The 23310-nt window shown below is 65.5% G+C and overlaps 4 protein-coding genes across 4 annotated transcripts; all 4 read left to right on the top strand.

The window, feature by feature from the left end:
* Positions 1–112: 112 nt before the first annotated feature.
* Positions 113–9771, top strand: SEMA4A (semaphorin 4A). Its single transcript, XM_088537349.1, is given in 16 exon segments — positions 113–429; positions 431–557; positions 559–714; positions 716–899; positions 1440–1600; positions 1675–1737; positions 1836–1934; positions 2028–2136; positions 2232–2348; positions 2418–2718; positions 4422–4572; positions 4648–4837; positions 4919–5034; positions 7258–7421; positions 8118–8218; positions 9284–9771. Coding segments are annotated over 16 exon segments (2844 nt in total).
* Positions 9772–13444: 3673 nt separating this feature from the next.
* SLC25A44 (solute carrier family 25 member 44) lies at positions 13445–15876 on the top strand. Its single transcript, XM_010220988.2, has 3 exons — positions 13445–14107; positions 15183–15310; positions 15655–15876. Exons 1-3 carry the CDS (start codon positions 13486–13488, stop codon positions 15844–15846), a joined length of 942 nt encoding a protein of 313 aa, XP_010219290.1. The 5' UTR covers positions 13445–13485; the 3' UTR covers positions 15847–15876.
* A 1439-nt stretch (positions 15877–17315) lies between these two features.
* PMF1 (polyamine modulated factor 1) lies at positions 17316–19265 on the top strand. The gene is made up of 5 exons (XM_088537348.1): positions 17316–17530; positions 17721–17826; positions 17897–17997; positions 18716–18911; positions 19212–19265. The coding sequence occupies exons 1-5, from the start codon at positions 17316–17318 to the stop codon at positions 19263–19265; spliced, it is 672 nt and encodes a 223-aa protein (XP_088393474.1).
* Positions 19266–20640: 1375 nt separating this feature from the next.
* On the top strand, positions 20641–21488 carry BGLAP (bone gamma-carboxyglutamate protein). The gene is made up of 4 exons (XM_088537347.1): positions 20641–20695; positions 20811–20867; positions 21176–21242; positions 21365–21488. The coding sequence occupies exons 1-4, from the start codon at positions 20641–20643 to the stop codon at positions 21486–21488; spliced, it is 303 nt and encodes a 100-aa protein (XP_088393473.1).
* The last annotated feature ends 1822 nt before the right edge of the window (positions 21489–23310 follow it).

The raw sequence follows: 23310 nt of genomic DNA, 5'->3' as shown, positions 1-23310 counted from the left end.
GAGCAGGCAGGTAGGGAGGTGGGCAAGGGGGGCAGGATGCCGGGATGAGGGGCAGAGAGGTAGGGCAGGACCCTGGGGTGTGGGGCAGGATGCGGGGATGCAGGACACCGCGATGGGGAGCAGGAGGTTGGAGCATGGGGCAGGATGCCGGAATCGGGGCCAGGACACCGGGACGCAGGGCAGGACACCAGGATGGGGACCAGGACGCTGGGACGCAGGGCAGGACGCCAGGCTCTTTGCTCCAGCACGGGGATACCCCCCCAGCACCACGCAGGGGGCCCAGGCGTCCGGGCGCCGCCGTGCCGCGCGGGCGAGGCGGGCGCGGGGCCCGCGACCTGCCGGGGCTCGTCCTCCCCCAGCAGGACTTTCAGGTTCACGGAGGCCCCGGCGGCACCACCGGCTCCTCCCCAGCCGGAGCAGCCGCCGCGGGAGCCGGGAGCGCGGCCGGGCGCCGGGCACGGGCCCGACGAGCCCCCGCCGCCCCCCGGGGCCGGGCGCCCTCCGGGTGCCGCCGCTCGACGCCCGCGGGTCACCCGGCTCCGTCCCCCGCAGAGGTAACGCCCCGGGGATGCTCGGGCGCCCGTCACCGCGGCGTCGGGCCTGCTCCCGCGGCCGCGCGCGTAGAACCCCCCCAAAACGGGGCCGCGCGAGCACCCCCGCCCCCAGCCCGGCGTTGCCACCCCCGGGTGCCCCACGAACTTCCCGCTCTCGCTTCCGCTCGGCGCCGCTCACGCTGGATCTCCGCGCAGGCACCGTGCCGGGGCCCCCCAGGACGGCGGCGCGCGCCCGCGGCGCCGGGCCCCCCGCCATGCCCGGCGCGGCGCTCCGGCTGCTCTGCGCGCTGCTGCCCGCCGCCGTGCTGCGCGCCGAGCCCCTGCCCCGCGTCACCTTCGCCGCCGGTGAGCGCGGGCGAAACGGGGCGAAACGGGGTGAAACGGGGGAGAAAAAGCAACGGGGGTGGAAGGGGAGCAGCCGCTTTGGGGGGACGGGTGTTTCTGCCATCCGTGTGGCACCCTGCCCGGTGGCATCATCCGGCTCCGGGTACCACGGGGCCAGCTGGGATGGGGCAGGACCGCAGCATCCCGACAGCGCCGGGGTTTCCCGTGCGGATGGGGATTACGGAGCGGGAATTTGGGGGCCTTGGAGGGCTGCAGAGCGGGGGGCGGCCGGACCGGGCCGGCGGGGTCCCCGCGCGGCCCCGGCGCCACTTCCCCTTTCCCGCCCGGCCGCGGGAGGTGGCAGCGCCCAAGTCACGTCCTGCCCGCGCAGCGGATCAGAAGCACCAGGGGCGAGCGGGACTGGGCGGATCTGCTCTCCTGGGGGGCATCGGCTCTTTTGGGGGGGATCCGCTCTGGTTTTGGCACTGCAGTGGCAGAGGGGGACAGGGTGGAGTGCCCAGACGCGGGTTCTGACACCGCCGGGGGGGACCCCGCGGCCAGGGGACCCGCGGCGGCCACTGGCGCATTTCCGCGCGCCCAACGTCTCGCACTACGACGCGCTGCTGCTGCGCGCCGACGAGGAGCGGCTCTACGTGGGCGCCCGCGACCGGCTGCTGGCGCTGGCCGTCGGCGGCCCCGGCGCCATCCTGGGCCAGGCCTCGGTGAGCACGGGCGCGGAGGGGACGGCGGGAGGCGCCGCGCGGCCGCGCCGGCCCTTACGGAGCCTCTCGCCTAGATACCGTGGGGCCCCACGGCCGAGAAGGCCTCCGAATGCGCCTTCAAGAAGAAGAGCCAGGAGGTGAGCACGGCGCCGGGGACATTCGTGGGGACACCCGTGGGGACGCTGCTGGCACCCATGGGCCACCTTTCCCACCTTGCCCGCTCGGCCTTCCGCAGACCGAGTGCTTCAACTTCATGCGGGTGCTGGTGGCCCTCAACCAGAGCCACCTCTACGCGTGCGGCACCTTCGCCTTCAGCCCCGCGTGCGCCTACGTGGTGAGCGGCCGCGCGCGCCGCGGTGACAGCTCCTGGCACGGGGGACGTCTGAGGGTGACGATGTCTCTCCCATTCCCTCCTATCCATCTCCAGCACCTGGAGAACTTCACGCTGGTGGCCAGCGGCCGGGGACAGCCCTACCTGGACGGGAAGGGCCAGTGCCCCTTCGACCCGCAGCACACGCACACGGCGCTGCTGGCCGGTGAGCCAGGGGCGCCGCCGCGGCCCTTTTGGGGGGGACACGCGGCGGGTGACGGTGCCCGGGGCCGCCCGTCACCGCCGCTGCCCCGCGCGCAGACGGCGAGCTCTACGCCGGCACCATGAACAACTTCCAAGGCAACGAGCCCATCATCTCCCGCTCGCTCGGCGGCCGCACGCCGCTCAAGACGGACGCCTTCCTGCGCTGGCTCGCAGGTGGGACGTGGGGACAGAGCGGGGGACACCCCCACCCACCCCATCCATGACGATGGCCACATCCCGCAGCCGACGCCGCCTTCGTGGCCTCCTTCTCCGCGCCGGGCGACGACAAGGTCTACTTCTTCTTCGAGGAGACGGCGGCCGAGTTCGACTTCTTCGAGCGGCTGCTGGTGGCGCGGGTGGCCCGCGTGTGCAAGGGGGACGTGGGCGGTGACAAGGTGCTGCAGAAGAAGTGGACCACGTTCCTGAAGGCGCAGCTGGTGTGCGCCGAGCCGGGCCGCTTCCCCTTCAACGTGATCCAGCACGCGAGCGCCGCGCCGCGCCGCCCCGGCCACGCCGACTTCTACGCCGTCTTCAGCTCCCAGTGGTACGGCGACGCGAGCGGCGGCGAGGAGGGTTGGGATGCATACGGGGATTTGGGATGTGCATGGGGATTTGGGATGCGTGCGGGGATTTGGGCATGCACAGAAGGCTGGAGGTGCATGGGGGTTTGGGAGGTGCCTGGGGATTTGGGGTGTGTGCTGGGATTTGGAATGTGCACTGGGATTTGGGCATGCATAGGGATTCGGGATGCGTGCGGGGATTTGGGATGTGTGCAGGGATTTGGAATGCGTACTGGGATTTGGGCATGCATAGGGATTTGGGATGTGCATGGGGATTTGGGATGTGCATGGGGATCTGGGGTGTGTGCAGAGATTTGGGCATGCACAGAAGGCTGGAGGTGCATGGGGGTTTGGGAGGCGCCTGGGGATTTGGGATGTGCATGGGGATTTGGGCGTGCACAGGGATTTGGGATGCATGTGGGGATTTGGGATGTGTGCAGGGATTTGGAATGCGTACTGGGATTTGGGCATGCATAGGGATTTGGGATGTGCATGGGGATTTGGGATATGCATGGGGTCTGGGATGTGTGCAGGGATTTGGGCATGCACAGAAGGCTGGAGGTGCATGGGGGTTTGGGAGGCACCTGGGGATTTGGGATGTGCATGGGGATTTGGGCGTGCACAGGGATTTGGGATGCATGTGGGGATTTGGGATGTGTGCAGGGATTTGGAATGCACACTGGGATTTGGGCATGCATAGGGACTTGGGATGTGCATGGGGATTTGGGATGTGCATGCGGGTTTGGGATGCATGCAGGGGTTTGCGCATGCACAGAGGGTTGGAGGTGCTTGGGGGTTTGGGAGGTGACTGGGGATTTGGGATGTGTGCAGGGATTTGGAATGCGCACTGGGATTTGGGCATGCATAGGGATTTGGGATGTGCATGGGGATTTGGGATGTGCATAGGGATTTGGGCATACACAGAGGGTTGGAGGTGCTTGGGGATTTGGGATGAGTCTGGGAATTTGGGATGCGTGCAGGGATTTGGGCATGCACAGAGAGTTGGAGGTGCTTGGGGGTTTGGGAGGTGACTGGGGATTTGGGATGTGTGCAGGGATTTGGGCATGCACAGTAGGCTGGAGGGGCATGGGGGTTTGGGAGGCGCCTGGGGATTTGGGATGTGCATGGGGATTTGGACGTACACACGGATTTGGGATGCATGCAGGGATTTGGGATGTGTGCAGGGATTTGGAACGCGCACTGGGATTTAGGCATACATAGGGATTTGGGATGTGCATGGGGATTTGGGATGTGTGCAGAGATTTGGGCATGCCCAGAGGGTTGGAGGTGCATGGATGTTCGGGAGACACCTGGGGATTTGGGATGTATGCAGGGATTTGAGATGTGCATGGGGATTTGGACATGTACAGGGATTTGGAGGTACATGGGGGTTTGGGATGTGCACGAGGATTTGGGATGTGCACAGGGATTTGGGGGCAGGTGCAGGGATTTGGGCATGCAGGGAGCTTTCAAGGGGATGCACGGGGATTCGGGGGGTCTGCAGGAAACTTTTGGGGCATGCACTGAGATTTTGGGGCATGCACTCGGATTCTGGGACACACACTCAAGTTTTGGGCCATGCACTGGGATTTTGGGGCACGCACTCAGATTTTGGGGCACGCACTCAGATTTTGGGGCTGGGGACGTGCCGGGGGTCCTGCCTCCCATGGCCGTGGCCGCTCCACAGGCAGGCGGGCACGGAGGGCAGCGCGGCCGTGTGCGCCTACAGCCAGGAGGCTGTGGACGAGGTCTTCGAGGGCAAATACAAGGAGCTGAACAAGGAGAGCTCCCGCTGGAGCGTCTACGCGGGCCCCGAAATGAGCCCCCGGCCCGGCAGCGTGAGTGGGGGGCGCACGGCGGCACCGGCTCTGGCACCGGCACCGGCCTCACGTCGCCCCACGCCACCTCCGCAGTGCTCGGTGGGGCCCTCGTCGGACAAGGCGCTCACCTTCCTCAAGGAGCACTTCCTCATGGACGGCAAGGTGCAGCCGCGCGGCGGGCGGCCACTGCTCGTGCGCGCCGGCGTCACCTACACGCGCGTCGCCGTGGACGAGCCCCGCGGCGTCACGGGGGGCACCTACCGCGTCCTCTTCCTGGGCACCGGTAGGTTGGGGGCCTTGGCGCCGGGTCCCGGCCCGCGGCGACGGCGGTGGTGGTGGTGACGGCCCCGTGTCCCTGCCGCAGCCGACGGCTTCCTGGACAAGGTGGTGGAGCTGCCCGGGGCGCCCCACATCATCGAGAGCATCCAGCTCTTCCGCACGCCCGAGCCCGTGAAGAGTCTGCTGCTGGCGCCCGGCAAGGTGGGTGCCGAGCCCCGGTGAGGGGAATCGAGTCCTGTTGAGCCCTGTTGAGGCATGTTGAGCCCTATTGAGCCATCGAGCCCTATTGAACCCTGCTGAGCCCTGTCGAGCCCCTATCGAGTCCTGTTGAGCCCTATCGAGGTGTGTTGAGGCGTATTGAGCCCTGTCGAGGCATATTGAGCCCTGTCGAGCCCTGTCCAGTCCTGTTGAGTCCTGTCAAGCCCTGTCAAGACCTGCTGAGTCCTATTGAGCCCTGTCGAGCTGAGTTGAGGCATATTGAGCCCTATCAAGCCCTGTCGAGCCCTATCGAGTCCTGTTGAGCCCTATCGAGGTGTGTCGAGGTGTATTGAGCCCTGTCAAGGCATATCGAGCCCTGTTGAGTCCTGTTGAGTCCTATTGAGCCCTATTGAGCTGAGTTGAGGCATATGGAGCCCTACCAAGCCCTGTTGAGCCCTGTCAAGCCCTATCGAGGTATGTCGAGGCATACTGAGCCCTGTCGAGGCATATCGAGCCCTGTTGAGCCCTGTTGAGTCCTATTGAGCTGAGACGAGGCATACTGACCCCTATCAAGCCCTGTAGAGCCCTGTCGAGGTGTGTCGAGGTGTATTGAGCCCTGTTGCGGCATATCGAGTGCTGTCGAGCCCTATCGAGTCCTGTTGAGCCTTATCAAGCCGAGTTGAGGCATATTGAGCCCTATCAAGCCCTGTCGAGCCCTGTCGAGGTGTGTGGAGGCGTATTGAGCCCTGTCGAGGCATATCGAGCCCTGTTGAGTCCTACCGAGTCCTGTTGAGTCCTATTGAGCCCTATCGAGAGCAGTTGAGGCATATTGAGCCCTATCAAGCCCTGTCGAGCCCTATCAAGGTGTGTCGAGGCGTATTGAGACCCGTCGAGGCATATCAAGCCCTGTTGAGCCCTGTCGAGTCCTGTTGAGCCCTATCAAGCCGAGTCGAGGCATATTGAGCCCTATCAAGCCCTGTCGAGTTCTGTTGAGGCCAATTGAGCCCTATTGATGCATATCGAGCCCTGTTGAGCCATATTGAGGTGTATTGAGCTCTATCAAGGTGTATCGATCCGTATCAAGTTATATCAAGGCTTATCGATCCATATCAAGCCATATCAAGGCGTATTGAGCCCTATCAGGCCCTATTGAGGCATATTGAGCTATATGGAGGAATATCGAGCCCTATTGAGGTGTATTGAGCCCTATCAAGCCACATTGATCCATATCAAGCTCTATCGAGACATATTGAGCCATATCAAAATGTAACAAGCCCTACTGAGGCCTATGGAGCCTTATTGAGCCCTATCAAGCCCTATTGAGGTGTATCGAGCTATATTGAAGCATATTGAGCCCTATCAAGATGTATTGAGCCATATCAAGGTGTATCTTGAGACGTATTGAGGCATGTCAATCCATACTGGGCCATACTGAGCTGTGTCAAGGTGTATCAGAGTCTAGTGAGGCATACTGAGCCATATCAATCCGTATGGAGGTGTACCGGAGCATACTGAGCCATATCGAGCTATAGCGAGGTGCATTGAGACATATTGAGCTGTATTGGACTGTATCAAGACATACCAAGCCATATCAAGGCCTACTGAGCCGTATCGAGGCATATTGAGCCATACTGGGCCGTATTGAGCCATATCAAGCGGTATCAAACCATATAGAATAATAGAATGCTTAAGGTTGGAAGGAACCTCTAGAGGTCATCTAGTCCAATCCCCTGCACATGCAGGGTCACCTAGAGCACGTGGCACAGGGCTGCGGCCAAGCGGGTTTGAAGATCTCCAGAGAAGGAGACTCCACAACCTCTCTGGGCAGCCTGTTCCAGGGCTCTGGCACCCTCACTGGGAAGGGATTTTTCCTGAAGTTCCTGTGGAACTTTTGGTGCTTCCGTTTGGGGCCGTTTCCTCTAGTTGTGTCGGTGGCCACCAGTGCAAAGAGGCCGCCCCATCCTCCTCACGGCCTCCCTTGAGGTACTTCTAGACACTGCTCAGGTCCCCTCTCAGCCTTCTCTTCTCCAGGCTGAACAGGCCCAGCTCCCTCAGCCTGTCCTCACAGGGCAGATGTTCCAGGCCCCTCCTCATCCTCGGAGCCCTGCGCTGGCCTCTCTCCAGCAGCTCCACATCCCTCTTGTCCTGTGGAGCCCAGAACTGCGTATCACAGCATATCGAGGTGTATCGAGCTGCCGGGGCTCAGCGCGGCGCCTCTGTCCCCAGGGCGTCCTCTACGTGGGCTACTCCGACGGGGTGGTGCAGGTGCCGCTGGCCAACTGCAGCGGCTACCGGAGCTGCGCCGAGTGCCTGCTCGCCCGGGACCCCTACTGCGCCTGGGACAGCCACAACCGCTCCTGCCGGGCCGCACGCCACGCCGGAGCCCACGCGTGAGCGGGGACCGGGGCGGCGTGGGGGACACCGGGCATGGGGACACATGGGGATAGGGAGCCCGGGCAGGGTCACTCAGGCCCTACTGAGGTGTATTGAGCTGTATTGAGGAATATCGAGCCCTGTTGAGGTTTATTGAGCCCTATCAAGCTGTATCAAGCCCTATGAAGCCACATTGATCCATATCAAGCTCTATCAAGACATATTGAGCCGTATCAAAATGTATCAAGCCCTACTGAGATCTATGGAGCCTTATTGAGCCCTATCAAGCCCTATCGAGGTGTATCGAGCTATATTGAGGCATATCAAGCCCTATCAAGAGCCCCATCCCCCCAGGGGATGGGGACACAGGGGAGGGGCCTTGGGGACAGGAGGACAGTGACACTGGGTGGAGGGCACCGGGGGATGAGGGCAGGGATGCTGGGGATGGGGACATCAAGGGGATGACACTGGGGATGGGGACACCAGGCAGGGGACACTGGGGATGGGGACAATGAGGGGAGGTGGTACCGGAGATGCTGGCGGTGGGGATGCTGGGGACAGGGCTGGGGACAGCAGGGATGGGGCTGGGGACAGCAGGAATGAGGCTGGGGACAGCAGGGCTGCTGGGCACGGGGGTCCCCAGAGATGGGGACACCGAGAGGGCTGAGCAGCCCCCCAGGCGGGCAACTGACCCCGGCGCGCGGTGGCCGCAGCAGCGGGTGGCTCCAGGACGTGGAGGCCGGGCGGCCGGCGGGCGCCTGTCACCGCGGGAGGAGCGCGGCGGCCCCGCGCGACGGCGCCGTCACCGTAGAGAGTTGAGTACCGGGCACCGGGATGCGGAGCTGGGATGGGAGATGAGGAGAGGGATGGAGAGATGGGGGATGGAGAGAAGGAGAGGGTGGAAGGGAAGGGAGGACGTGGGGAGAATGAAGGGGGAGATGGAGGGAGAGGATGGCGGGATGAAGGGGGGGTGTATAGAGGGGAATGCGGGGGAATGCAGGGGGATGCAGAGGGATACAGAGGGATGCAGGGAGGATGTAGGGAGGGCTGTACAAGGAGATTCAGGATGGTGCAGGGGGATGCACAGGGCATGCACAGAGGATGCAGGGGACACAGGGTGGATGCAGGGGGATGTCAGGGGTGCAGGAGATGCACGGGGAGTGCAGGAAGATGCACAAGAGGTGCAGGGGATGCTGGGGGAATGCAAGGGGATGTTAGGGGGGCAGGGGATGCAGGGGGGATGCAGGAGGGATGCAGGGGGATGCAGAGGGGTGCAGGGAGGTGCGGGGGATGCAGGGGCATGAAGAGGGGTGCAGGGGGATGTCAGGGGTGCAGGAGATGCACGGGGAGTGCAAGAAGATGCACAAGAGGTGCAGGGGACGCTAGGGGAATGCAGGGGGATGTTAGGGGTGCAGGGGATGCAGGGGGGATGCAGGAGGGAGGCAGGGGGATGCAGAGGGGTGCAGGGGGATGTCAGGGGCGCAGGAGATGCACGGGTAATGCAGGAGGATGCACAAGGGGTGCAGGGGATGCAGGAGGAATGCAGGGGGATGTTAGGGGTGCAGGGGATGCAGGAGGGATGCAGGGGGGATGCAGAAGGGTGCAGGGAGGTGCAGGGGATGCAGGGGGGATGCAGGGGGATGCAGAGGGGTGCAGGGGGATGTCAGGGGTGCAGGAGATGCACGGGTAATGCAGGAGGATGCACAAGGGGTGCAGGCGATGCAGGGGGAATGCAGGGGGATGTCGGGGGTGCAGGGGGGATGCAGAAGGGTGCAGGGAGGTGCGGGGGTTCAGGGGGATGCAGAGGGGTGCGAGGGATGCAGGGGGGGTACCGGGGTGCGGGGGTGCCCCGCGCCCCCCGACACGCCGCTCCCCGCAGCGCTGCCGCTGCCGCCGCACGCGGTGCTGCGGCTGCGCTGCCCGCGCCGCTCCGCGCTGGCCGCCTACGCGTGGCAGCAGCCGGAGGGGCCGCCGGCCGCCGCGCTGCTCCCCGACAACTCGCTGCTGGTGGCGGCGCGGCCGGGCGCCGCCGGCTCCTACCGTTGTCAGGCCACCGAGAACGGCTACACGTGGACCGTGGCGCAGTACGAGCTGCGCGAGCCGGCGCAGGGCCCCGCGGACGGCGCCGGCGGCGGCCGCCCCGGCTCCTACTGGTCGCCCTTCGTGGCGGTGACGGCGCTGCTGGCCGTGACACTGGCGGCCGCCGCCTGCGCGGCCCTCGGCGCCTACCACGAGCAGCTCAAGGCGCGCCGCAAGGTGCGGGGCTGCGCGGCGGCCGCCCCGGCGCCCGGGCGCCCCGAGAAGGAGCCGCTGCAAGGGGAGCCCCCCGCGCCGCCCCGCGCCGACGGGGACCGGCCCCCGGCCTAGGCGGCCCCGCTGGCCCCTCCTGTCCCGTGTCCTCCCCACGGGATGTGGCCGGGGGCTCTTGGTGCCAGGATGGGGACTGGGGGGCCCGTGAATGTGAACGTTCTCCTTTCTTTCTTCTTCTTCTTTTTTTTTTTAATTTAATATAAATGGTTTAACGAAAAATTGCCTTTCGCGGTGGCAGGGGGCAGAGGGGACATGGGGACGGAGAGGACGTGGCCGTGGGGTGAGGGCATGGGGAGGGGGAAGGACATCGGGAGCACGGAAGGACGTGGGGACCAGGGAAGGACATGGCCATGGAGCCGTATTGCCTGGATGGGGCAAGGATGTGGGGATGGAGGGAAGGAGATGGGGAGAGGAGATGGATGTGGGGATGGAGGAAGGAGATGGATGTGGGGATGGAGGAAGGAGATGGGATAGGGGAAGGAGTGGGGATGGAGCCGTGGGAACAAGGAAGCAGGTGGCCCTCGTTTGGGGGACATGGCCATGGGGCAAGGTCCCCGTCCCGAGCCCCGGCTGTGCCCCCACCGCTCCTTTGATCATGTGTAGCCTTATTTTGCAAGGAGGAACAGCTGTAAATCTTCCTGGTCTTTGTACATTTTATTTTGTATTAAAACAGAAAAGCTGCTCTGCTGTGTGGGATTTACAGAGCGTGTGTCACGTATGCACGTGCATTGTGTGTGGGTGTGCATTGTGTAGGGGTGTGCATTGTGTGTAGGTGTGCATTGTGCATGGGTGTGCATTACCTATGGGTGTGCATTGTGCACGGGTGTGCATTGTGCATAGGTGTGCATTACCTATGGGTGTGCATTGTGCACGGCTGTGTGTGTGCATGTGTGGACAGTCCTTGCAGGGGCCCTGCAGGAAGGGAAAACGCCCTTTGCCCTTCGCCCTTCGCCCGTAGCTGCTTTTCGGCCCCCTCCAGGACGAGTCCCTTATTGCAACTCACTAACGGGCTCTGGCCCTTTAAGAGGCTTTCGCTGCCGCTGGCCCTTTAAGGCGCAGGCGCCGCTCGTGCGCATGCGCGCTCGCTCTCCCCTGGGGCACGGCGGCTAGCCGCCATCTTTACTGCGACCCGGAAGCACGCTTGGGTTCCTTCCGGAGCGGCCTCAGCCCTTCTCCGAAATGGCGCCGGCTGCCCGCGCGCTGATTGGCCGAGCGGGCGCCCGAGGCCCTCCCGCGCGCCGCCTCCGCCGCCGCTCACTTCCGGGCGGCGCCGCGGGCCGGGGGGCCGCGGGGAGCCGGGCCATGGGGCGGCGGGAGCGCGGGGGGGGGCGGCGCCCGCCCGCGTGAGGTGAGCGGGGGGGGGCGGTACCGAGGCCCGAGCGGGCCGGGCCGGGGGCCGCGCGTTGGGGGCGGACCGGGGCGGGGGGACCTGGGGGGACCGGGCGCGTTCCGGGCGGGCAGAGCCGCGCGGGGCCGGTGTCACCCGGACACGCGGGGTCTGGACCCGCCGCGACGCCGCCCGGCGGGGAGCTGCCCCACGAGCCCCGTCCCCCGGGGGGCCGCGCGGGCCGCAGCACCCGGTACGCGGGAAACGGGGGGTACCGGGTTCGGTACCGGGCTCGGCACCGCGTGGCCCGGGCGGAAGCGGCAAGTCCGGAGCGGAGCCGCTGGACGCGGGACGGTCTCCCCAGGCAACGGCGGGAAGCGGCGGGCGCCTGGACGGCTCCCAGGCCTCCGCGCCGGGCATTAACATGCGGGGCGGGAAGCGGCCTCGGCCCGGGACACAAAGGCCCTGTCTTCGTTCCCGAGGATTCCCGTGCGGATGCGGGCGCAGCCAAAGGGGCCCGGAGCCCAGCTCGGCGGGGGCCGCCCGGGGGTGACATCGCGGGGACGGGTGTTTCGTGCCGGGCGTGGGTGACGTTTGCGCCGTGACATACGGGCGGCTGCTTCCTAGGGACAGGTACAGTCTGCCCGTTAACCCCCCGCTTTAAATTCCAGGCAGGAATTCAAAAAAAAAAACATTCTATTTGCAGTGGCGAGTCACCGTTCCTCCCAATTTAGTTAAATTTGTTAAGGCTGCTGCGTTGGGATAGAGAGCAACTCCAGGGACCCTGGGGCCCTGCGACCCCATCCAGACCTCCCTGGCCAGGGGCTCCGTGCCCTCCAGGGACATTTACTGCCCCCCGTGCCCGTGGGCCAGGGCGTTAACGTGACGCCAGCTGCCTCATTGGGATCCAGAATGAAGGAAGCTGTTCAGGAAAGCCCAAGGAAAGCAGATATTCCCCCAGGAAGTGGCTACGTTTTCCGTTCTAAAAGCATTGGAGTACCCAAAGCTACTTTTAAGGAAGTATCCTTGATATCCATGCGCTCTTTTCTCTCCTATATTAAAGTGCGTCGGATTTTCCGTAGCAGGGAACTTGCCTCCCCGGAGCCGAGCTCTGGGTGAGGATGATGCAGTCTGGGGCGGCAGAGGAATCCGGAGTTCAGACCACGCACCTTTATGGAAAATATTAAGCGAGTGGGACTCGGTGCGAGCTGAGAAGTGATAATTCCTCTGTAGGAAGCTTTATCCTGTCTAATTAGGCATTTATTCGTGAAGCAGCAAAGCTTTAACGATAATTAAGGCAGCACCAGTTTTGTTTACGTGAGCCATTAGCTTCATTAGCATCATTGATCAGGTCAGTGGACTGTAACAGTCATTGAGTTGTCTTTGTACCGGGCAGAACAGGGTCTCAGTCCCTGCTCGTGTCCCCCCCGTGCACCCAGGTGCCCTTTTTTTAACTCCCCCGTCCATCACCGGGAGCCGGGACAACCTGTGACACTGTTTGCTGATGTTAAGTAAATATTTTGCTGGCAGATGGGCTCGGAAGCGCTTGGATAACCGCCCTGCCACGCACGCGCGCAGTGTGATTTCAGAAATTTCGTAAATAATTGGCAGTAATTCTCTTACGGCCCCTTCGAGCACCGGGGCTGTCCAAGCTCCTGGTTCCGCCGGCGGCTTGGGGGGGATTTGGGCCATCGGCACCGCGCGGGCGGAAGCCAGAGCTGGAGCCGAGCCCGGTTTAGTCCTTGGAGACGCTCTTGTCCCAGCCCCGCGCGGAGCCCGAGCCCGGCCGGGAGCAGGAATTCCCGGAGGAATCCTCCCGCCCGCGCCGGGGTTTCCCCTCGCTCCGGCCGCCCCCGGCGTCCTGGATGGACCTTGCTCCCGGAGCCGGACGGCGCCGTTCGGCCCTGCTCCTCTGAGCTCGCAGGGCTCCTTGACCCCTTTTTTTCCAGCATCTCGCACCGTGCGTAACGCTTTGCTCTTGCTTTTTGCTCCCGCTTTCGGTGCCCCTTTCCCTGCTCCGCACGGCTCGCGTTGCCCCTTGGCTTTGGGAAAGGAGGGACCGGGATGCCCCGAGAAGCCGTCCGGTCCGCGCGGGGAGTCGGAGGGCGCGCGCGGAGGCTTCAGGCCTCTCTGCTTTCTCCGTGCAGAGCCTGGAACTGAAGGGCGGCGTCTGGGAGCATCGGGAACCCGGAATGCCTGCAGGAAAGCTGCCCTGGCCGGCGGTCCGTGAGCCCGCGCGTCCGTGAAGAGGTAGCGCTCGCCGCTGGAGCGGGGCTCTTGTGTGCGCCCCCGCTAACGAGGGGCCTTAATGAGCTTCTGAAGGTGCTTCTCTCTTTGCAGGCGCCGGCGCTTCCAATCCGGGCGCTCGGGATCCGCGGGCTGCGCCTAGGGCCGCTCGGAGGGAGATCCGAGGCCGGCCCGCCCTGCTCCGGACGCCGGGAGCCATGGAGGACAAGCGCAACATCCCCATCATCGAGTGGGAGCACCTGGACAAGAGGAAGTTCTACGTGTTCGGCATCTGCATGACCATGATGATCCGCGTGAGCGTCTACCCCTTCACGCTCATCCGGACGCGGCTGCAGGTTCAGAAGGGCAAGAGCCTCTACAACGGGACCTTCGATGCCTTTGTGAAAATCCTGCGGACAGAGGGGGCCGCCGGGCTCTACCGCGGCTTCCTGGTCAACACGTTCACCCTCATCTCCGGCCAGTGCTACGTGACCACGTACGAGCTCACTCGCAAGTACGTGTCGCGCTACAACAACAACAACGCCGTCAAGTCTCTGGTCGCGGGCGGCTCGGCCTCCCTGGTGGCCCAGAGCATCACGGTTCCCATCGACGTGGTCTCCCAGCACCTCATGATGCAGAGGAAGGGGGAGAGCATGGGCAGGTTCAAGGTGCAGAGCCAGGACGGCAAGCGCCTGCTGGTCTTCGGCCAGACCAAGGACATCATTGTGCAGATCTTCAAGGCCGATGGCTTTCGAGGCTTCTACCGGGGCTACGTGGCCTCGCTGCTCACCTATATCCCCAACAGCGCCGTGTGGTGGCCCTTCTACCACTTCTACGCCGGTAGGTGAAGGGAGGCAGCGGGTGCCTCCTGTCTCGGGAGCCTGGAAGGGCCACAGATCAGCTGGGAGGCTGCGGGCCCGGCGCGATCCTGTCCCCGCGTCGCTCTGGGCTTTCTCCATAAACTCGTGTTCCCGCTTCCAGCAATTCCGCAGGGGTCGGGTGGAAGCCTGACAGCGGCGTAGCTCTGAACAGGGCATTGAGGAACGCGAGGCTGAGAGCCAGAGGGCTTCAAACGAGGGGGCTTTGGGCAAAGGGACTCGGTGCATCTGCCTTGGCCGTCCCGGGGAAGCGGGGCCGGCTGCTCCCCGGCCCTGGGCAGCGTTTGGAATGCGCTGAATGAAGCCGTAATTCGTGTTTCTGCTCACGTGGGCTCGGGGTCCTTGTGCTCAGCAAAACGGCTTCTAGAGCCTCCAGTGCCAGAGCAGGAGGAGGCCGAGACGAGGGCCGAGCCCTCGGGCCGCGTGTCCACGTCAGCTCCAAGCGCTGCGGGTTTTCAAGCCTGGTGATAGGGAACCGTGTTTTGCAGCGTGTCCTCTCCCAGCTCGGGCTGTTCCCAAATGCTGGACACGCTGCCCAGCTCACACTTCTCCCCCGGGTAATTCATTGGATTCGTCGTGCTGCTTTGCGAGGTGGTTTTGGACCCATATTCACCTAATAACCATCTAGCTGCAGGTGGTGATAACGATGGGCCTAGATTTCACTGTACTAAGTTTCAGGTAAAGCCAGGAAGGCTCCAGTTCGTGAAAACACGGGCATCTCGAGGGCCCCCTTTGCTTTCAGTGCAGGCACTTTCTGGAAGCAGCAGGGAAAACGGGTTGGGGTCAGCGCCGCGTCGAAGTGGCAGCAGCAGCCAGGGTGTTCCCCTGCCCTGGGCTTTGCAAAGCTGCTCCCTTCCTACTCTGACTTCCTCACGTGCAAGCGTTTGGTGTTTATATATTCCTAAATATAAATTTAGCATTTCTAAATGTGCGGGGCGCTGCGGAGCCCCGGGGCCGGGCAGGCGGACTCGGCGCGCGGGGCCGGGGCCGGCGGAGCAGCCGCTGGTTGGTGACTCCCCTCTCCCTCCCGCTCCCAGAGCAGCTTTCCAGCTTGACTCCGAAGGACTGTCCCCACCTGCTCCTGCAAGCCATATCGGGGCCGCTCGCGGCCGCCACCGCGTCCACGCTCACCAACCCCATGGATGTCGTCAGGGCGCGGGTGCAGGTAAGAGCTGGGCCCCTTGCTGGGGGGCTCCTGCGCTCCTCGGGCTGGATTTGTCCCGGGAATCGCGCAGGAGGCAGCTCTGGGAAGGCCACCCGCACCCTTCGGGGCGGCTCACGTGAGCTTTCCCCTCCGCTTTGCTTCAGCGCTTCCAGCAGCACCAGTTGGAGCGATGCTTGAGCTGATGCTCCAGGATTTCTCCCTTTTTGACGGGTCTTCATTTTGATTTGCTGGTTTTCCACAGATCCCGGTTTGCGGCGTGTGGACGGGCTGCCCCTGCAGTCTCTGCCGGAGCAGCCGCCGTGCAGCCGAGCCCTTTTCTGCATGTCTTTGCTCTGCCTTTGCAGGTGGAAGGCAAGAGCTCCATCGTCCTCACCTTCAAGCAGCTCATCGCAGAGGAGGGGCCCTGGGGGCTCACGAAAGGCCTCTCCGCCCGCATCATCTCGGCCACCCCCTCCACCATCGTCATCGTGGTGGGATACGAGACGCTGAAGAAGCTCAGCCTCCGCCCGGAGCTCGTGGACTCCAGGCACTGGTAGAGGCGGCCGGCGGGATGGAAACCTCCTTTGGAGCCTTCCGGACCTGGACCGTCGCGGTGGCAGCTCGGGAGAGGCGGCCGGAGCCTCCCGTGTTCCCGTTGCAGGGAGCAGGATTCACGGGACAAGGCACGAACGGGAGTGCCAGGAGTTCCCTCCCATCGCTGTGACTGCAACCCCCTGCTCCGCTGCTGTTTCTGGTTAAAATCATCAAAAATGTGACCTTTGGCAACGCTCTTTGCCCGTGACGGTTCCCTCAAGAGCAGCCAGGTGTGTGAATGAATCCTGGCAAGTTCCGGCAAGTTCTTTTTTTTTTTTTTTTTTTTTTTTTTTTTTAATTAAAGACTTACCAGTCGGAGCAAACGGACAGCTAAATCTTTAAATTATTTTAACATTATTTTAATGTTTGCCAAACTTCTGAGCAGAGCCACCCAAGAGACTGCGGCGGAGCCCTCTCGTGGATCCTGTGCTGATTGCAGCTGTACTGTGCGAAGGCGGAAAAATAGGATAGGCAACAAAATGTTCCCAGTCTTGTGCTTCTAGAGGTGAGAAGACAATAACCTGGAGCCACCTACGACCTTATTTACGGCCTTTCAAATAGCTCTGTACATACCTTTTTTTTGTATATTCTTGACAAATGTTTCCTATCTCTCATCCATCAAACAGCAAAGCAGCTGTTAGTCGAGTTAAGAATCGTGTTGGTTGTCTGTAATTAGTTGATGGCAATTTTGACACCTAACCTGTGTTTTTAATCTGTTGTTATTTGATTTTTCTTTATTTGAGGGAAGCTTATTGTGATTTCTGGGGGGCTGAGGGGTTCTGGGCCGTGTTCGATGTGAGTGTCAATCCTGCACGGGCCGGGGAGACGGGGGCTGCTGCTGCTGCCCCCCTGCAGCCGGTTTAAGCACAAATAAACCCCAAGCCGGGGGAAAGCGGCGCGAGGCGGGGAAGGAAACCGTCTCCTCCCGGCTTTTGGTTGGAACATGGAACAGGGAAGGGTTGGCTAAGGAGGCAGGTTATGCTGCCGAGCGCCCCGCTGGGGACGCGGGGCTGGTCCTGCCGGGCTGCAGCTGCCCCTGGGCCTGGGATCCACCTGAAACGGCCCAGAAAAGGGACCCGGTCCGGCTGCGCGGCGGGAGCGGTTTGCTGAAAACCCCTGAAATTGCCCCTTTTTGCTGGCGGGAAGGCGCCCCCCCGCCCCGCTCGCAGCCCTCTTGCCCGGCCGCCTCCCGCGGCTGCGGCCCCCTCGGGTAGGCTGGTGTCACGTGTCCCCGAGTGACGTCACTAAAGTTTTTGGGGGTGATTTCTGGTTATTTGTCGCACTGTGACTCTCACTGCGGGGGGGGGGGGGTGAGACGCATGCGCACTGCGCCGCCCCGCCCCCCACGGGTGCGGCCCGCGCGGCGACCAATGGGAGCGCTGCCCGGCGGCGGCTGCAGCCAATAGGAGGCGGCCGCGGTTGGCGCTTGAAAATGGCGGCGCGCGACGGCGCTGAGGCGGCGGGCGCGGAGCCGGAGCGGGAGGAGCGGGAGGAGCGGGCGGCGGGCGCGGAACAGGAGCAGGAGCGGGAGGAGCAGGCGGGAGGCGACGGGGCGGCCGCGGAGGCGGCGGCGCCGGGCCCGGGCCGCGGGCAGCTCTTCGCCGCCGTGATCGACACCTTCCTGGAGAAGCTGGTGGAGGCGGGCAGGTGAGGAGGCCCCGCCAAGTCTCGCGAGAGCCGTGTGGGGCGCGCCGGGGAGGGGGGCGTCTCGCGAGAGCCGCGGCGATCTCGCGAGACTTGGCGCTTGGCCACACTCCTGGCCTGTGGCTCCACCGCCCCAAAACCGGCCGATTTTGGGATTTCTGCACCAAAGCGGTCGGTTTTGGGGTCTCCGCAGCTACCAGCGGTTCGTGGGCTGCTACCGCGAGCTCTACCGGCTGCAGCCTGCGCTCACCAGGGGCATCTACGAGCAGTTCGTGGCGCAGCTCCGCGCCGCCGTCACGGTGAGCGGGGCCGGGCCGGGGGCCGGGCACAGCCGCGGGCCGGCTCCGTGAGCCCCGTGCGTCCCGCCAGGAGGAGATCCAGGACGTGAAGGACGAGGGGAACCTGGACGCGCTCTTCAACGCGCTGGACAAGATCGTGGCGGAGGCGGCGGGCCGGGAAGAGCCGGCGTGGTGAGGGCCGAGCGCGGGGCCAGGCCGTGGCGGATCCCCGGGCGCCGCTCGGGTCCTGCGCTGGGAGCGTCGCCTAAAGCCGCATCCCAGCCCCCATGTCACCACGTCCTCCCCCACAAAGGAGCTTCCCCTCTGGCCGCTTCCTTTCCGCAAAGAGGAGCCGGGTGCTGCTCGGAGCGGAGGGCAGCCGAGCCCCAAACGCTCCTGGGTCGCGCGGAAGCCGGAGCCGCAGGGTCTGTCCCAGCCGGGGAGCCCCCGGCAGCGCTCGCTGCTGCCACGCGGGCACGGGGGGCCACCCACACGGGTGGAGCGAGGGACCGGCCGCGTTGCGGAGCTGCTGGGGTGGTGGAGCGGCCGTGCGGAGTGGCCGGGATGGCAGAGCCCCTGGGATGGTAGAGCTGCCCTGTGGAGTGGCCGGGGTCATGGAGCCATCGGGATGGCGGAGCCACCGGGATGGCGGAGCCGCCCCGTGGAGCGGCCGGGATGGCAGAGCCCCTGGGATGGCGGAGCCGCCATGCGGAGCTGCCAGGGTGGAGCCACCGGGATGGCGGAGCCGCCACATGGAGCGGCCGGGACAGTGGAGCCCCTGGGATGGCAGAGCCGCCCTGCGGAGTGGCCGGGATCATGGAGCTGCCGGGATGGCGGAGCCACCGGGATGGAAGGGCTGGGATGGCGGAGCCGCCCCCCGGAGCCGCCGCGCTGACGGGCGCTGCCGCAGGCGCCCCAGCGGGCTGCCCGAGGAGGACGCGCGCGGCGCCCTGCTGCCCTTCCTGCTCAAGCACCGCGGCTACCTGCGCAGAGCGCTCCGGGAGCGGGAGGACGCGAGCCGGGAGCTGGCGCAGGCCGTGCTCGCCGGCAGGGACCGGATCGCGGCGCTGCAGCGGCTCGTGCGGGAGCGCAAGGAGGCCTGGCAGGTAAAACCCCTCGGCACGGGAAAACCCGCGTTTCCTTCTCCAAAGGACTGGGCGGTGGGGCAGGATCCGCTCCGGGACGCGGAGGACAAGGGAGGGACAAGAGCATGGGAATTACTTAGGGAAGAGCAGCCTGGCTGGTACCTCTGGCAGCAGGAGCTGCCCGAGCGGTTCCGGCTTCCTGGGGGTTTCCCTGGAGACCCCGGGTGTTTTCCCTGTGCATCCAAGGCAGCGCTCTGGGGACGAAGGGCTCCATGTCCCGGGGCTCCATGTCCTGGAGCTTGGGCGCCTTTGTCCCCGCAGGCCGCCAGCCGAGAGCAGCAGCAGCTCCTGGGGACGCTCAAGGAGCCCCAGTGAGGTGGCGGCGCCGCGAACGCTTCGCCCGGGACCCGCGGTCGGAGCCCGCGCGAGCGGCGGGACCTTTGGAACCAGGTGACGACCGCGGCGCGACGAGCCTGGAGCCGGAGCGGACACGAGACCCTCAGCGCAGAACCCGCACGCGGGAAGCACGCGGATCGCACGGATTTAGCCCCATTTCTAGCCTGAGCCTTGGTCTTTGCCACCTCCCCGTGGGAAATCCGCGGAGCAGGGCCGGAGCATCGAACGGCAGCCGCAGGCTCCGCGGGGCTGGGCACGCGGCGGGACGCTCGCTGCGTCGGCAGGATCCGGCGGGAGGGATCCCGATTTCCAAGCGTGGCCGGGGCAGCGGGTTCCCTGCGTGTCCCCGCGGCGGCCCCGTCCTGGCGAGCGGATGTGGACAACAAAGGCGGCAATTTCCAGCGCGCGGAAGCTGCTGTTTCCAATTAGAGGATTTGGGAATATTTTCCTGTTGCCGTAACCAACCTTCCGTCGCTGCGGTGTAATCCGAATAAACAGGGGCTGCGGCAGCCCTGCTCCTGGCTCCCGCCGCGGCGCTTGGCCCGTGCGCCCTGTACTTAGGGTTTGTCCCAGAGCCTCTGCGTCCGCTTCTCCAGGCAGGCCTGGGTTTATGGGATGGGAAGGGCTGGGAAGGGGACAGGGCCGGGTCTTGGACATCTCAACGTGACTGTGACCTTAGAGCCCCCCTGGGGCCCAGGGGGAGCTGGGGCAGCTGCCCAACCCCGGTGCCACCCAGTGGGAGCAGGACCAGGACCGGGACCGGGTGTCCCATCCCGGCTGCCCTGGCACCGCTCCAGCCCCATGTCCTATCCCGGCTACCCTGGCACCGCTCCAAGCCCCGTATCCCATCCCGACTGGTGCCGTTCCAGCCCCGTGTCCCATCCCTGCTGCCCCCAGTGCCACTCCAGCCCCATGTCCCATCCCGACTGGCACCGCTCCAGCCCCGTGTCCCATCGCAGCTGCCCCTGGCCCTGGCACCGCTCCAAGCCCCGTATCCCATCCCGACTGGTGCCGTTCCAGCCCTGTGTCCCATCCCGGTGCCGCTGGCGCCGCTCCCGCCCCGTGTCCCATCCCCACTGCCCCCAGCGTCTCTCCAGCTCCGTGTCCCATCCCGGCCCTGGCACCGCTCCAGCCCTGTGTCCCGGCTGCCCCCGGCGCCGCTCCCGCCCCGTGTCCCCTCCCGGTGCCGCTGGCGCCGCTCCCGCCCCGCGGCTCCGCTCACCCCAAACCGCAATTGCCGCCTGCGCCGGCAGCTCCGGCCGGGCGGATGCAGCAGAAATAGCCCGGGCCCCTCCCGGCCCGCGCTCGGCGCCGGTATAAAGGGGCGCCGGGCGCTGCGAGCGCCCGCGGCACCATGAGGACCCTGGCGCTGCTGGCGCTGCTGGCCCTGGTCACCCTCAGCCACCAAGGTAGGGGGGACGGGGTGGGTTGGGGGCGTGCGGGCCTGGGAGGGGACCCGGCGAGGAGGAGGAGGAGGATGGGGAGGAAGGCGCAGCAGCGCCCAGCTCTCCCGAGTCCTCACAGCTCCACCCGTAGCCTCGGACCGCTCCGGCGGCGCCGCCGACTCGCCGGGCTCCAAAGGTGAGTGCGGGCGGCCGGCCCCGTCCCGACCCGTCCCCTCCCCTCCCGACCCGTTCTCTACCGTCCCATCCCATCCTGAACCCTCCCGTTCCGTCCCCTTCCCTCCTGTTCCGTCCCATCCCATCCCGACCCATCCTGTCCCGTCCCGTCCCGACCCATCCTGTCCCATCCCGTTCCATCCCATCCCGCCCTGTCCCGTCCCTTCCCGTCCCATTCCATTCTCTCCTGTCCCCTCCCTACCGCTCCCGTCCTCTCCCCTCTCGTCCCGACCCGGGCGGGAGCCGACGCGGCCCCTCACGTCCCCGCAGCCTTCGTGTCCCGCCGGGCCGGCGCGGAGCTGCTGCGGCGCCACGAGCGGAGCGTCGCCGCGGGCAGGTGAGAGCCGGGGACGCGGGGCGGCCGCTGCCGGGTCCCGCCGGCCCGGGTCCGGTTCTGGGTCCCGCCGGGTCCGGCGGCAGCGCCCGCTCCGTCCCACTCCGTTCCGCTCCGTCCCGCAGCCCCGCGCCGCCCGACCCGCTGGAGCCCAAGCGCGAGGTGTGCGAGCTGAGCCCGGACTGCGACGAGCTGGCCGACCTCATCGGCTTCCAGGAGGCCTATCGGCGCCTCTACGGGCCCGTCTAGCGCCGCGGGCAAATAAACGCGACCGGCCCCGCCGGCGCCTTCCTGCACCTCCGCCTCCTTCTTACCCCGCGAGGCCGAAGGCTCCCGGCCTCCTCCTCCGCCCCCCAATCCCACCCCCAGGCCGTGCTGAGCAAGGCCGGCCTCCCCCTTCCCTGGCCTTGGTGAGGAGCAGCTATTCCCACGTTATTCCCATTGAATCTGAGGCCGTTTGCGCCCGGCCGCTTGCTCTGCCCCACAGAGCTGCTCTGTTCGTAGGTCTCCAGGGCACAAGGGGCACCCGGGGAGCCCATCTCCTTCCGAGAGCCCCCCCTGCCCCATCCCCTTCCGAAAGGAGCCCCCAGACCGGCTCTGGGAACGCTGCGATCCCCCTTGGCAGCAGCGGTGACATGAGGGGCCACGAGGGCCCCGGCTGCGGAGCGGGAGGAGGGAGGGAAACATTCCCGGAGTGCGGGGAACGTTCCCAGAGGAAACATTCCTGGGGAGGAGCAGGGATTCGCGCTCGGAGACACGTACGGCCGCGCGGAGGGGCCGACACGGGGGCTACAAACGTCTGCTCTTTATTAAGCCGGTCACGGGGGGTCACAGTGGGACGGGGCCGGGTGCCCGTCCCCGGGCGGGGGCCCTCGTGCCATCCCGGCCTCCCGCCCTTCCCGCCCCAGGCCGGCGCGCGTGGAAAACGCGGGTGAAAACGCAAAGGGAGCAGGGCCGGGAGGCCAAGGTGAGCCCAGGGCCACCAAGGGCCCCTAGGGCCATCCCGCGAGGAGCCCTCGGCCACCAACAACCACTGGGTCCCCCCCAAGCCCCTGGGAGCTTGTGCAGAGCAAGGAACAAAAAGGAAAGAAAAACCAAAGCCCAGAAACAGCCCAAAGCCCCTCAAAGCCGCAGCGGGGCTCGGCCCCCAAAGCTTCTCCTTGTTTCCTGGTTGCTGCCCAGGGGTTGGCCCGGAGCGGGGATGGGAATAGCACCATAGGGAGCAGCAGGGGAGCAGAGGGGACTGTCCCCAGCAGGGGGGACGGGGAAAGGAGCAGCTTCCAGAGGGGGACAACCCACAAGAGCCCCTGGGTCACCCTGGAGCCCCACGGGGACGGGCAGGTCCCGTCCCCGAGCCCAGGGCCACCCCAGAGCCCCTGCAGCCCCGACCTGCAGCTTCGCCCGTCCAGAGCTTCCCAGAGCTGCCGGTTGTGTTTCCAGCTGCCCCCCTTCCCGCCCGGGAAAGGGATCCCAAAGACGGCACCGCAGTCCCGTTGCCGAAGGCTAAAGGAAGGCGGGGAAGGGAGCGGGGGGCTGTGACCGTCCCCAGGATGGGGACAGGCCAAGGGTGCCGGGTGCCGCAGGACAGCCCAGGCTCGGCCTGTGCTCTCCCGCTTGGCAAAACCTGGAAAGGAGCCTCAGGAGAGGGGGTGGAGGAGCAGGACGAGCCGGGGGCGGCCGCAGCGACGGGACATGAGGCTCCCGCCGGCGATTCCCGAACAGCCCCGGGAGCCTCTGCGGAGGCTCCGCTCTGCTCCCGCTCAGGACAAGGCTCTTTTCCTTCCCGGCCCCCTCCCGTAAAAATAACAAAGAGGCGGCTTAAAATAAAACCCCGGATAGCGCCGAGGGGAAGAACCACGATGGAGCTTCCCCGGCTGGCTCCGATCTCCGAGAGCGGCCGAGTCGCGCTCGGCTTTCCCTGCCCTTCTGCCCGCGTCGGCGCCTTGGCGAAGCCGGAGAGGCTGGAACGGGGACGCTCGGGAAGCCCGGCCGGTCCCATCCCATCCTTCGCCTTCCCGGCAGGACCCGCTCCAGCGGCGGCGTTCCCTGTGCCCGGGAAGGGAAGCTGCAG

Source organism: Tinamus guttatus, unplaced genomic scaffold (genome assembly GCF_059628265.1).
Source record: "Tinamus guttatus ecotype Peru unplaced genomic scaffold, ASM5962826v1 Tinamus_guttatus_pri_ptg000744l, whole genome shotgun sequence".
NCBI classification, from domain to species: Eukaryota; Metazoa; Chordata; class Aves; order Tinamiformes; family Tinamidae; genus Tinamus; species Tinamus guttatus.
This window is presented reverse-complemented; position numbering and strand designations above follow the sequence as displayed.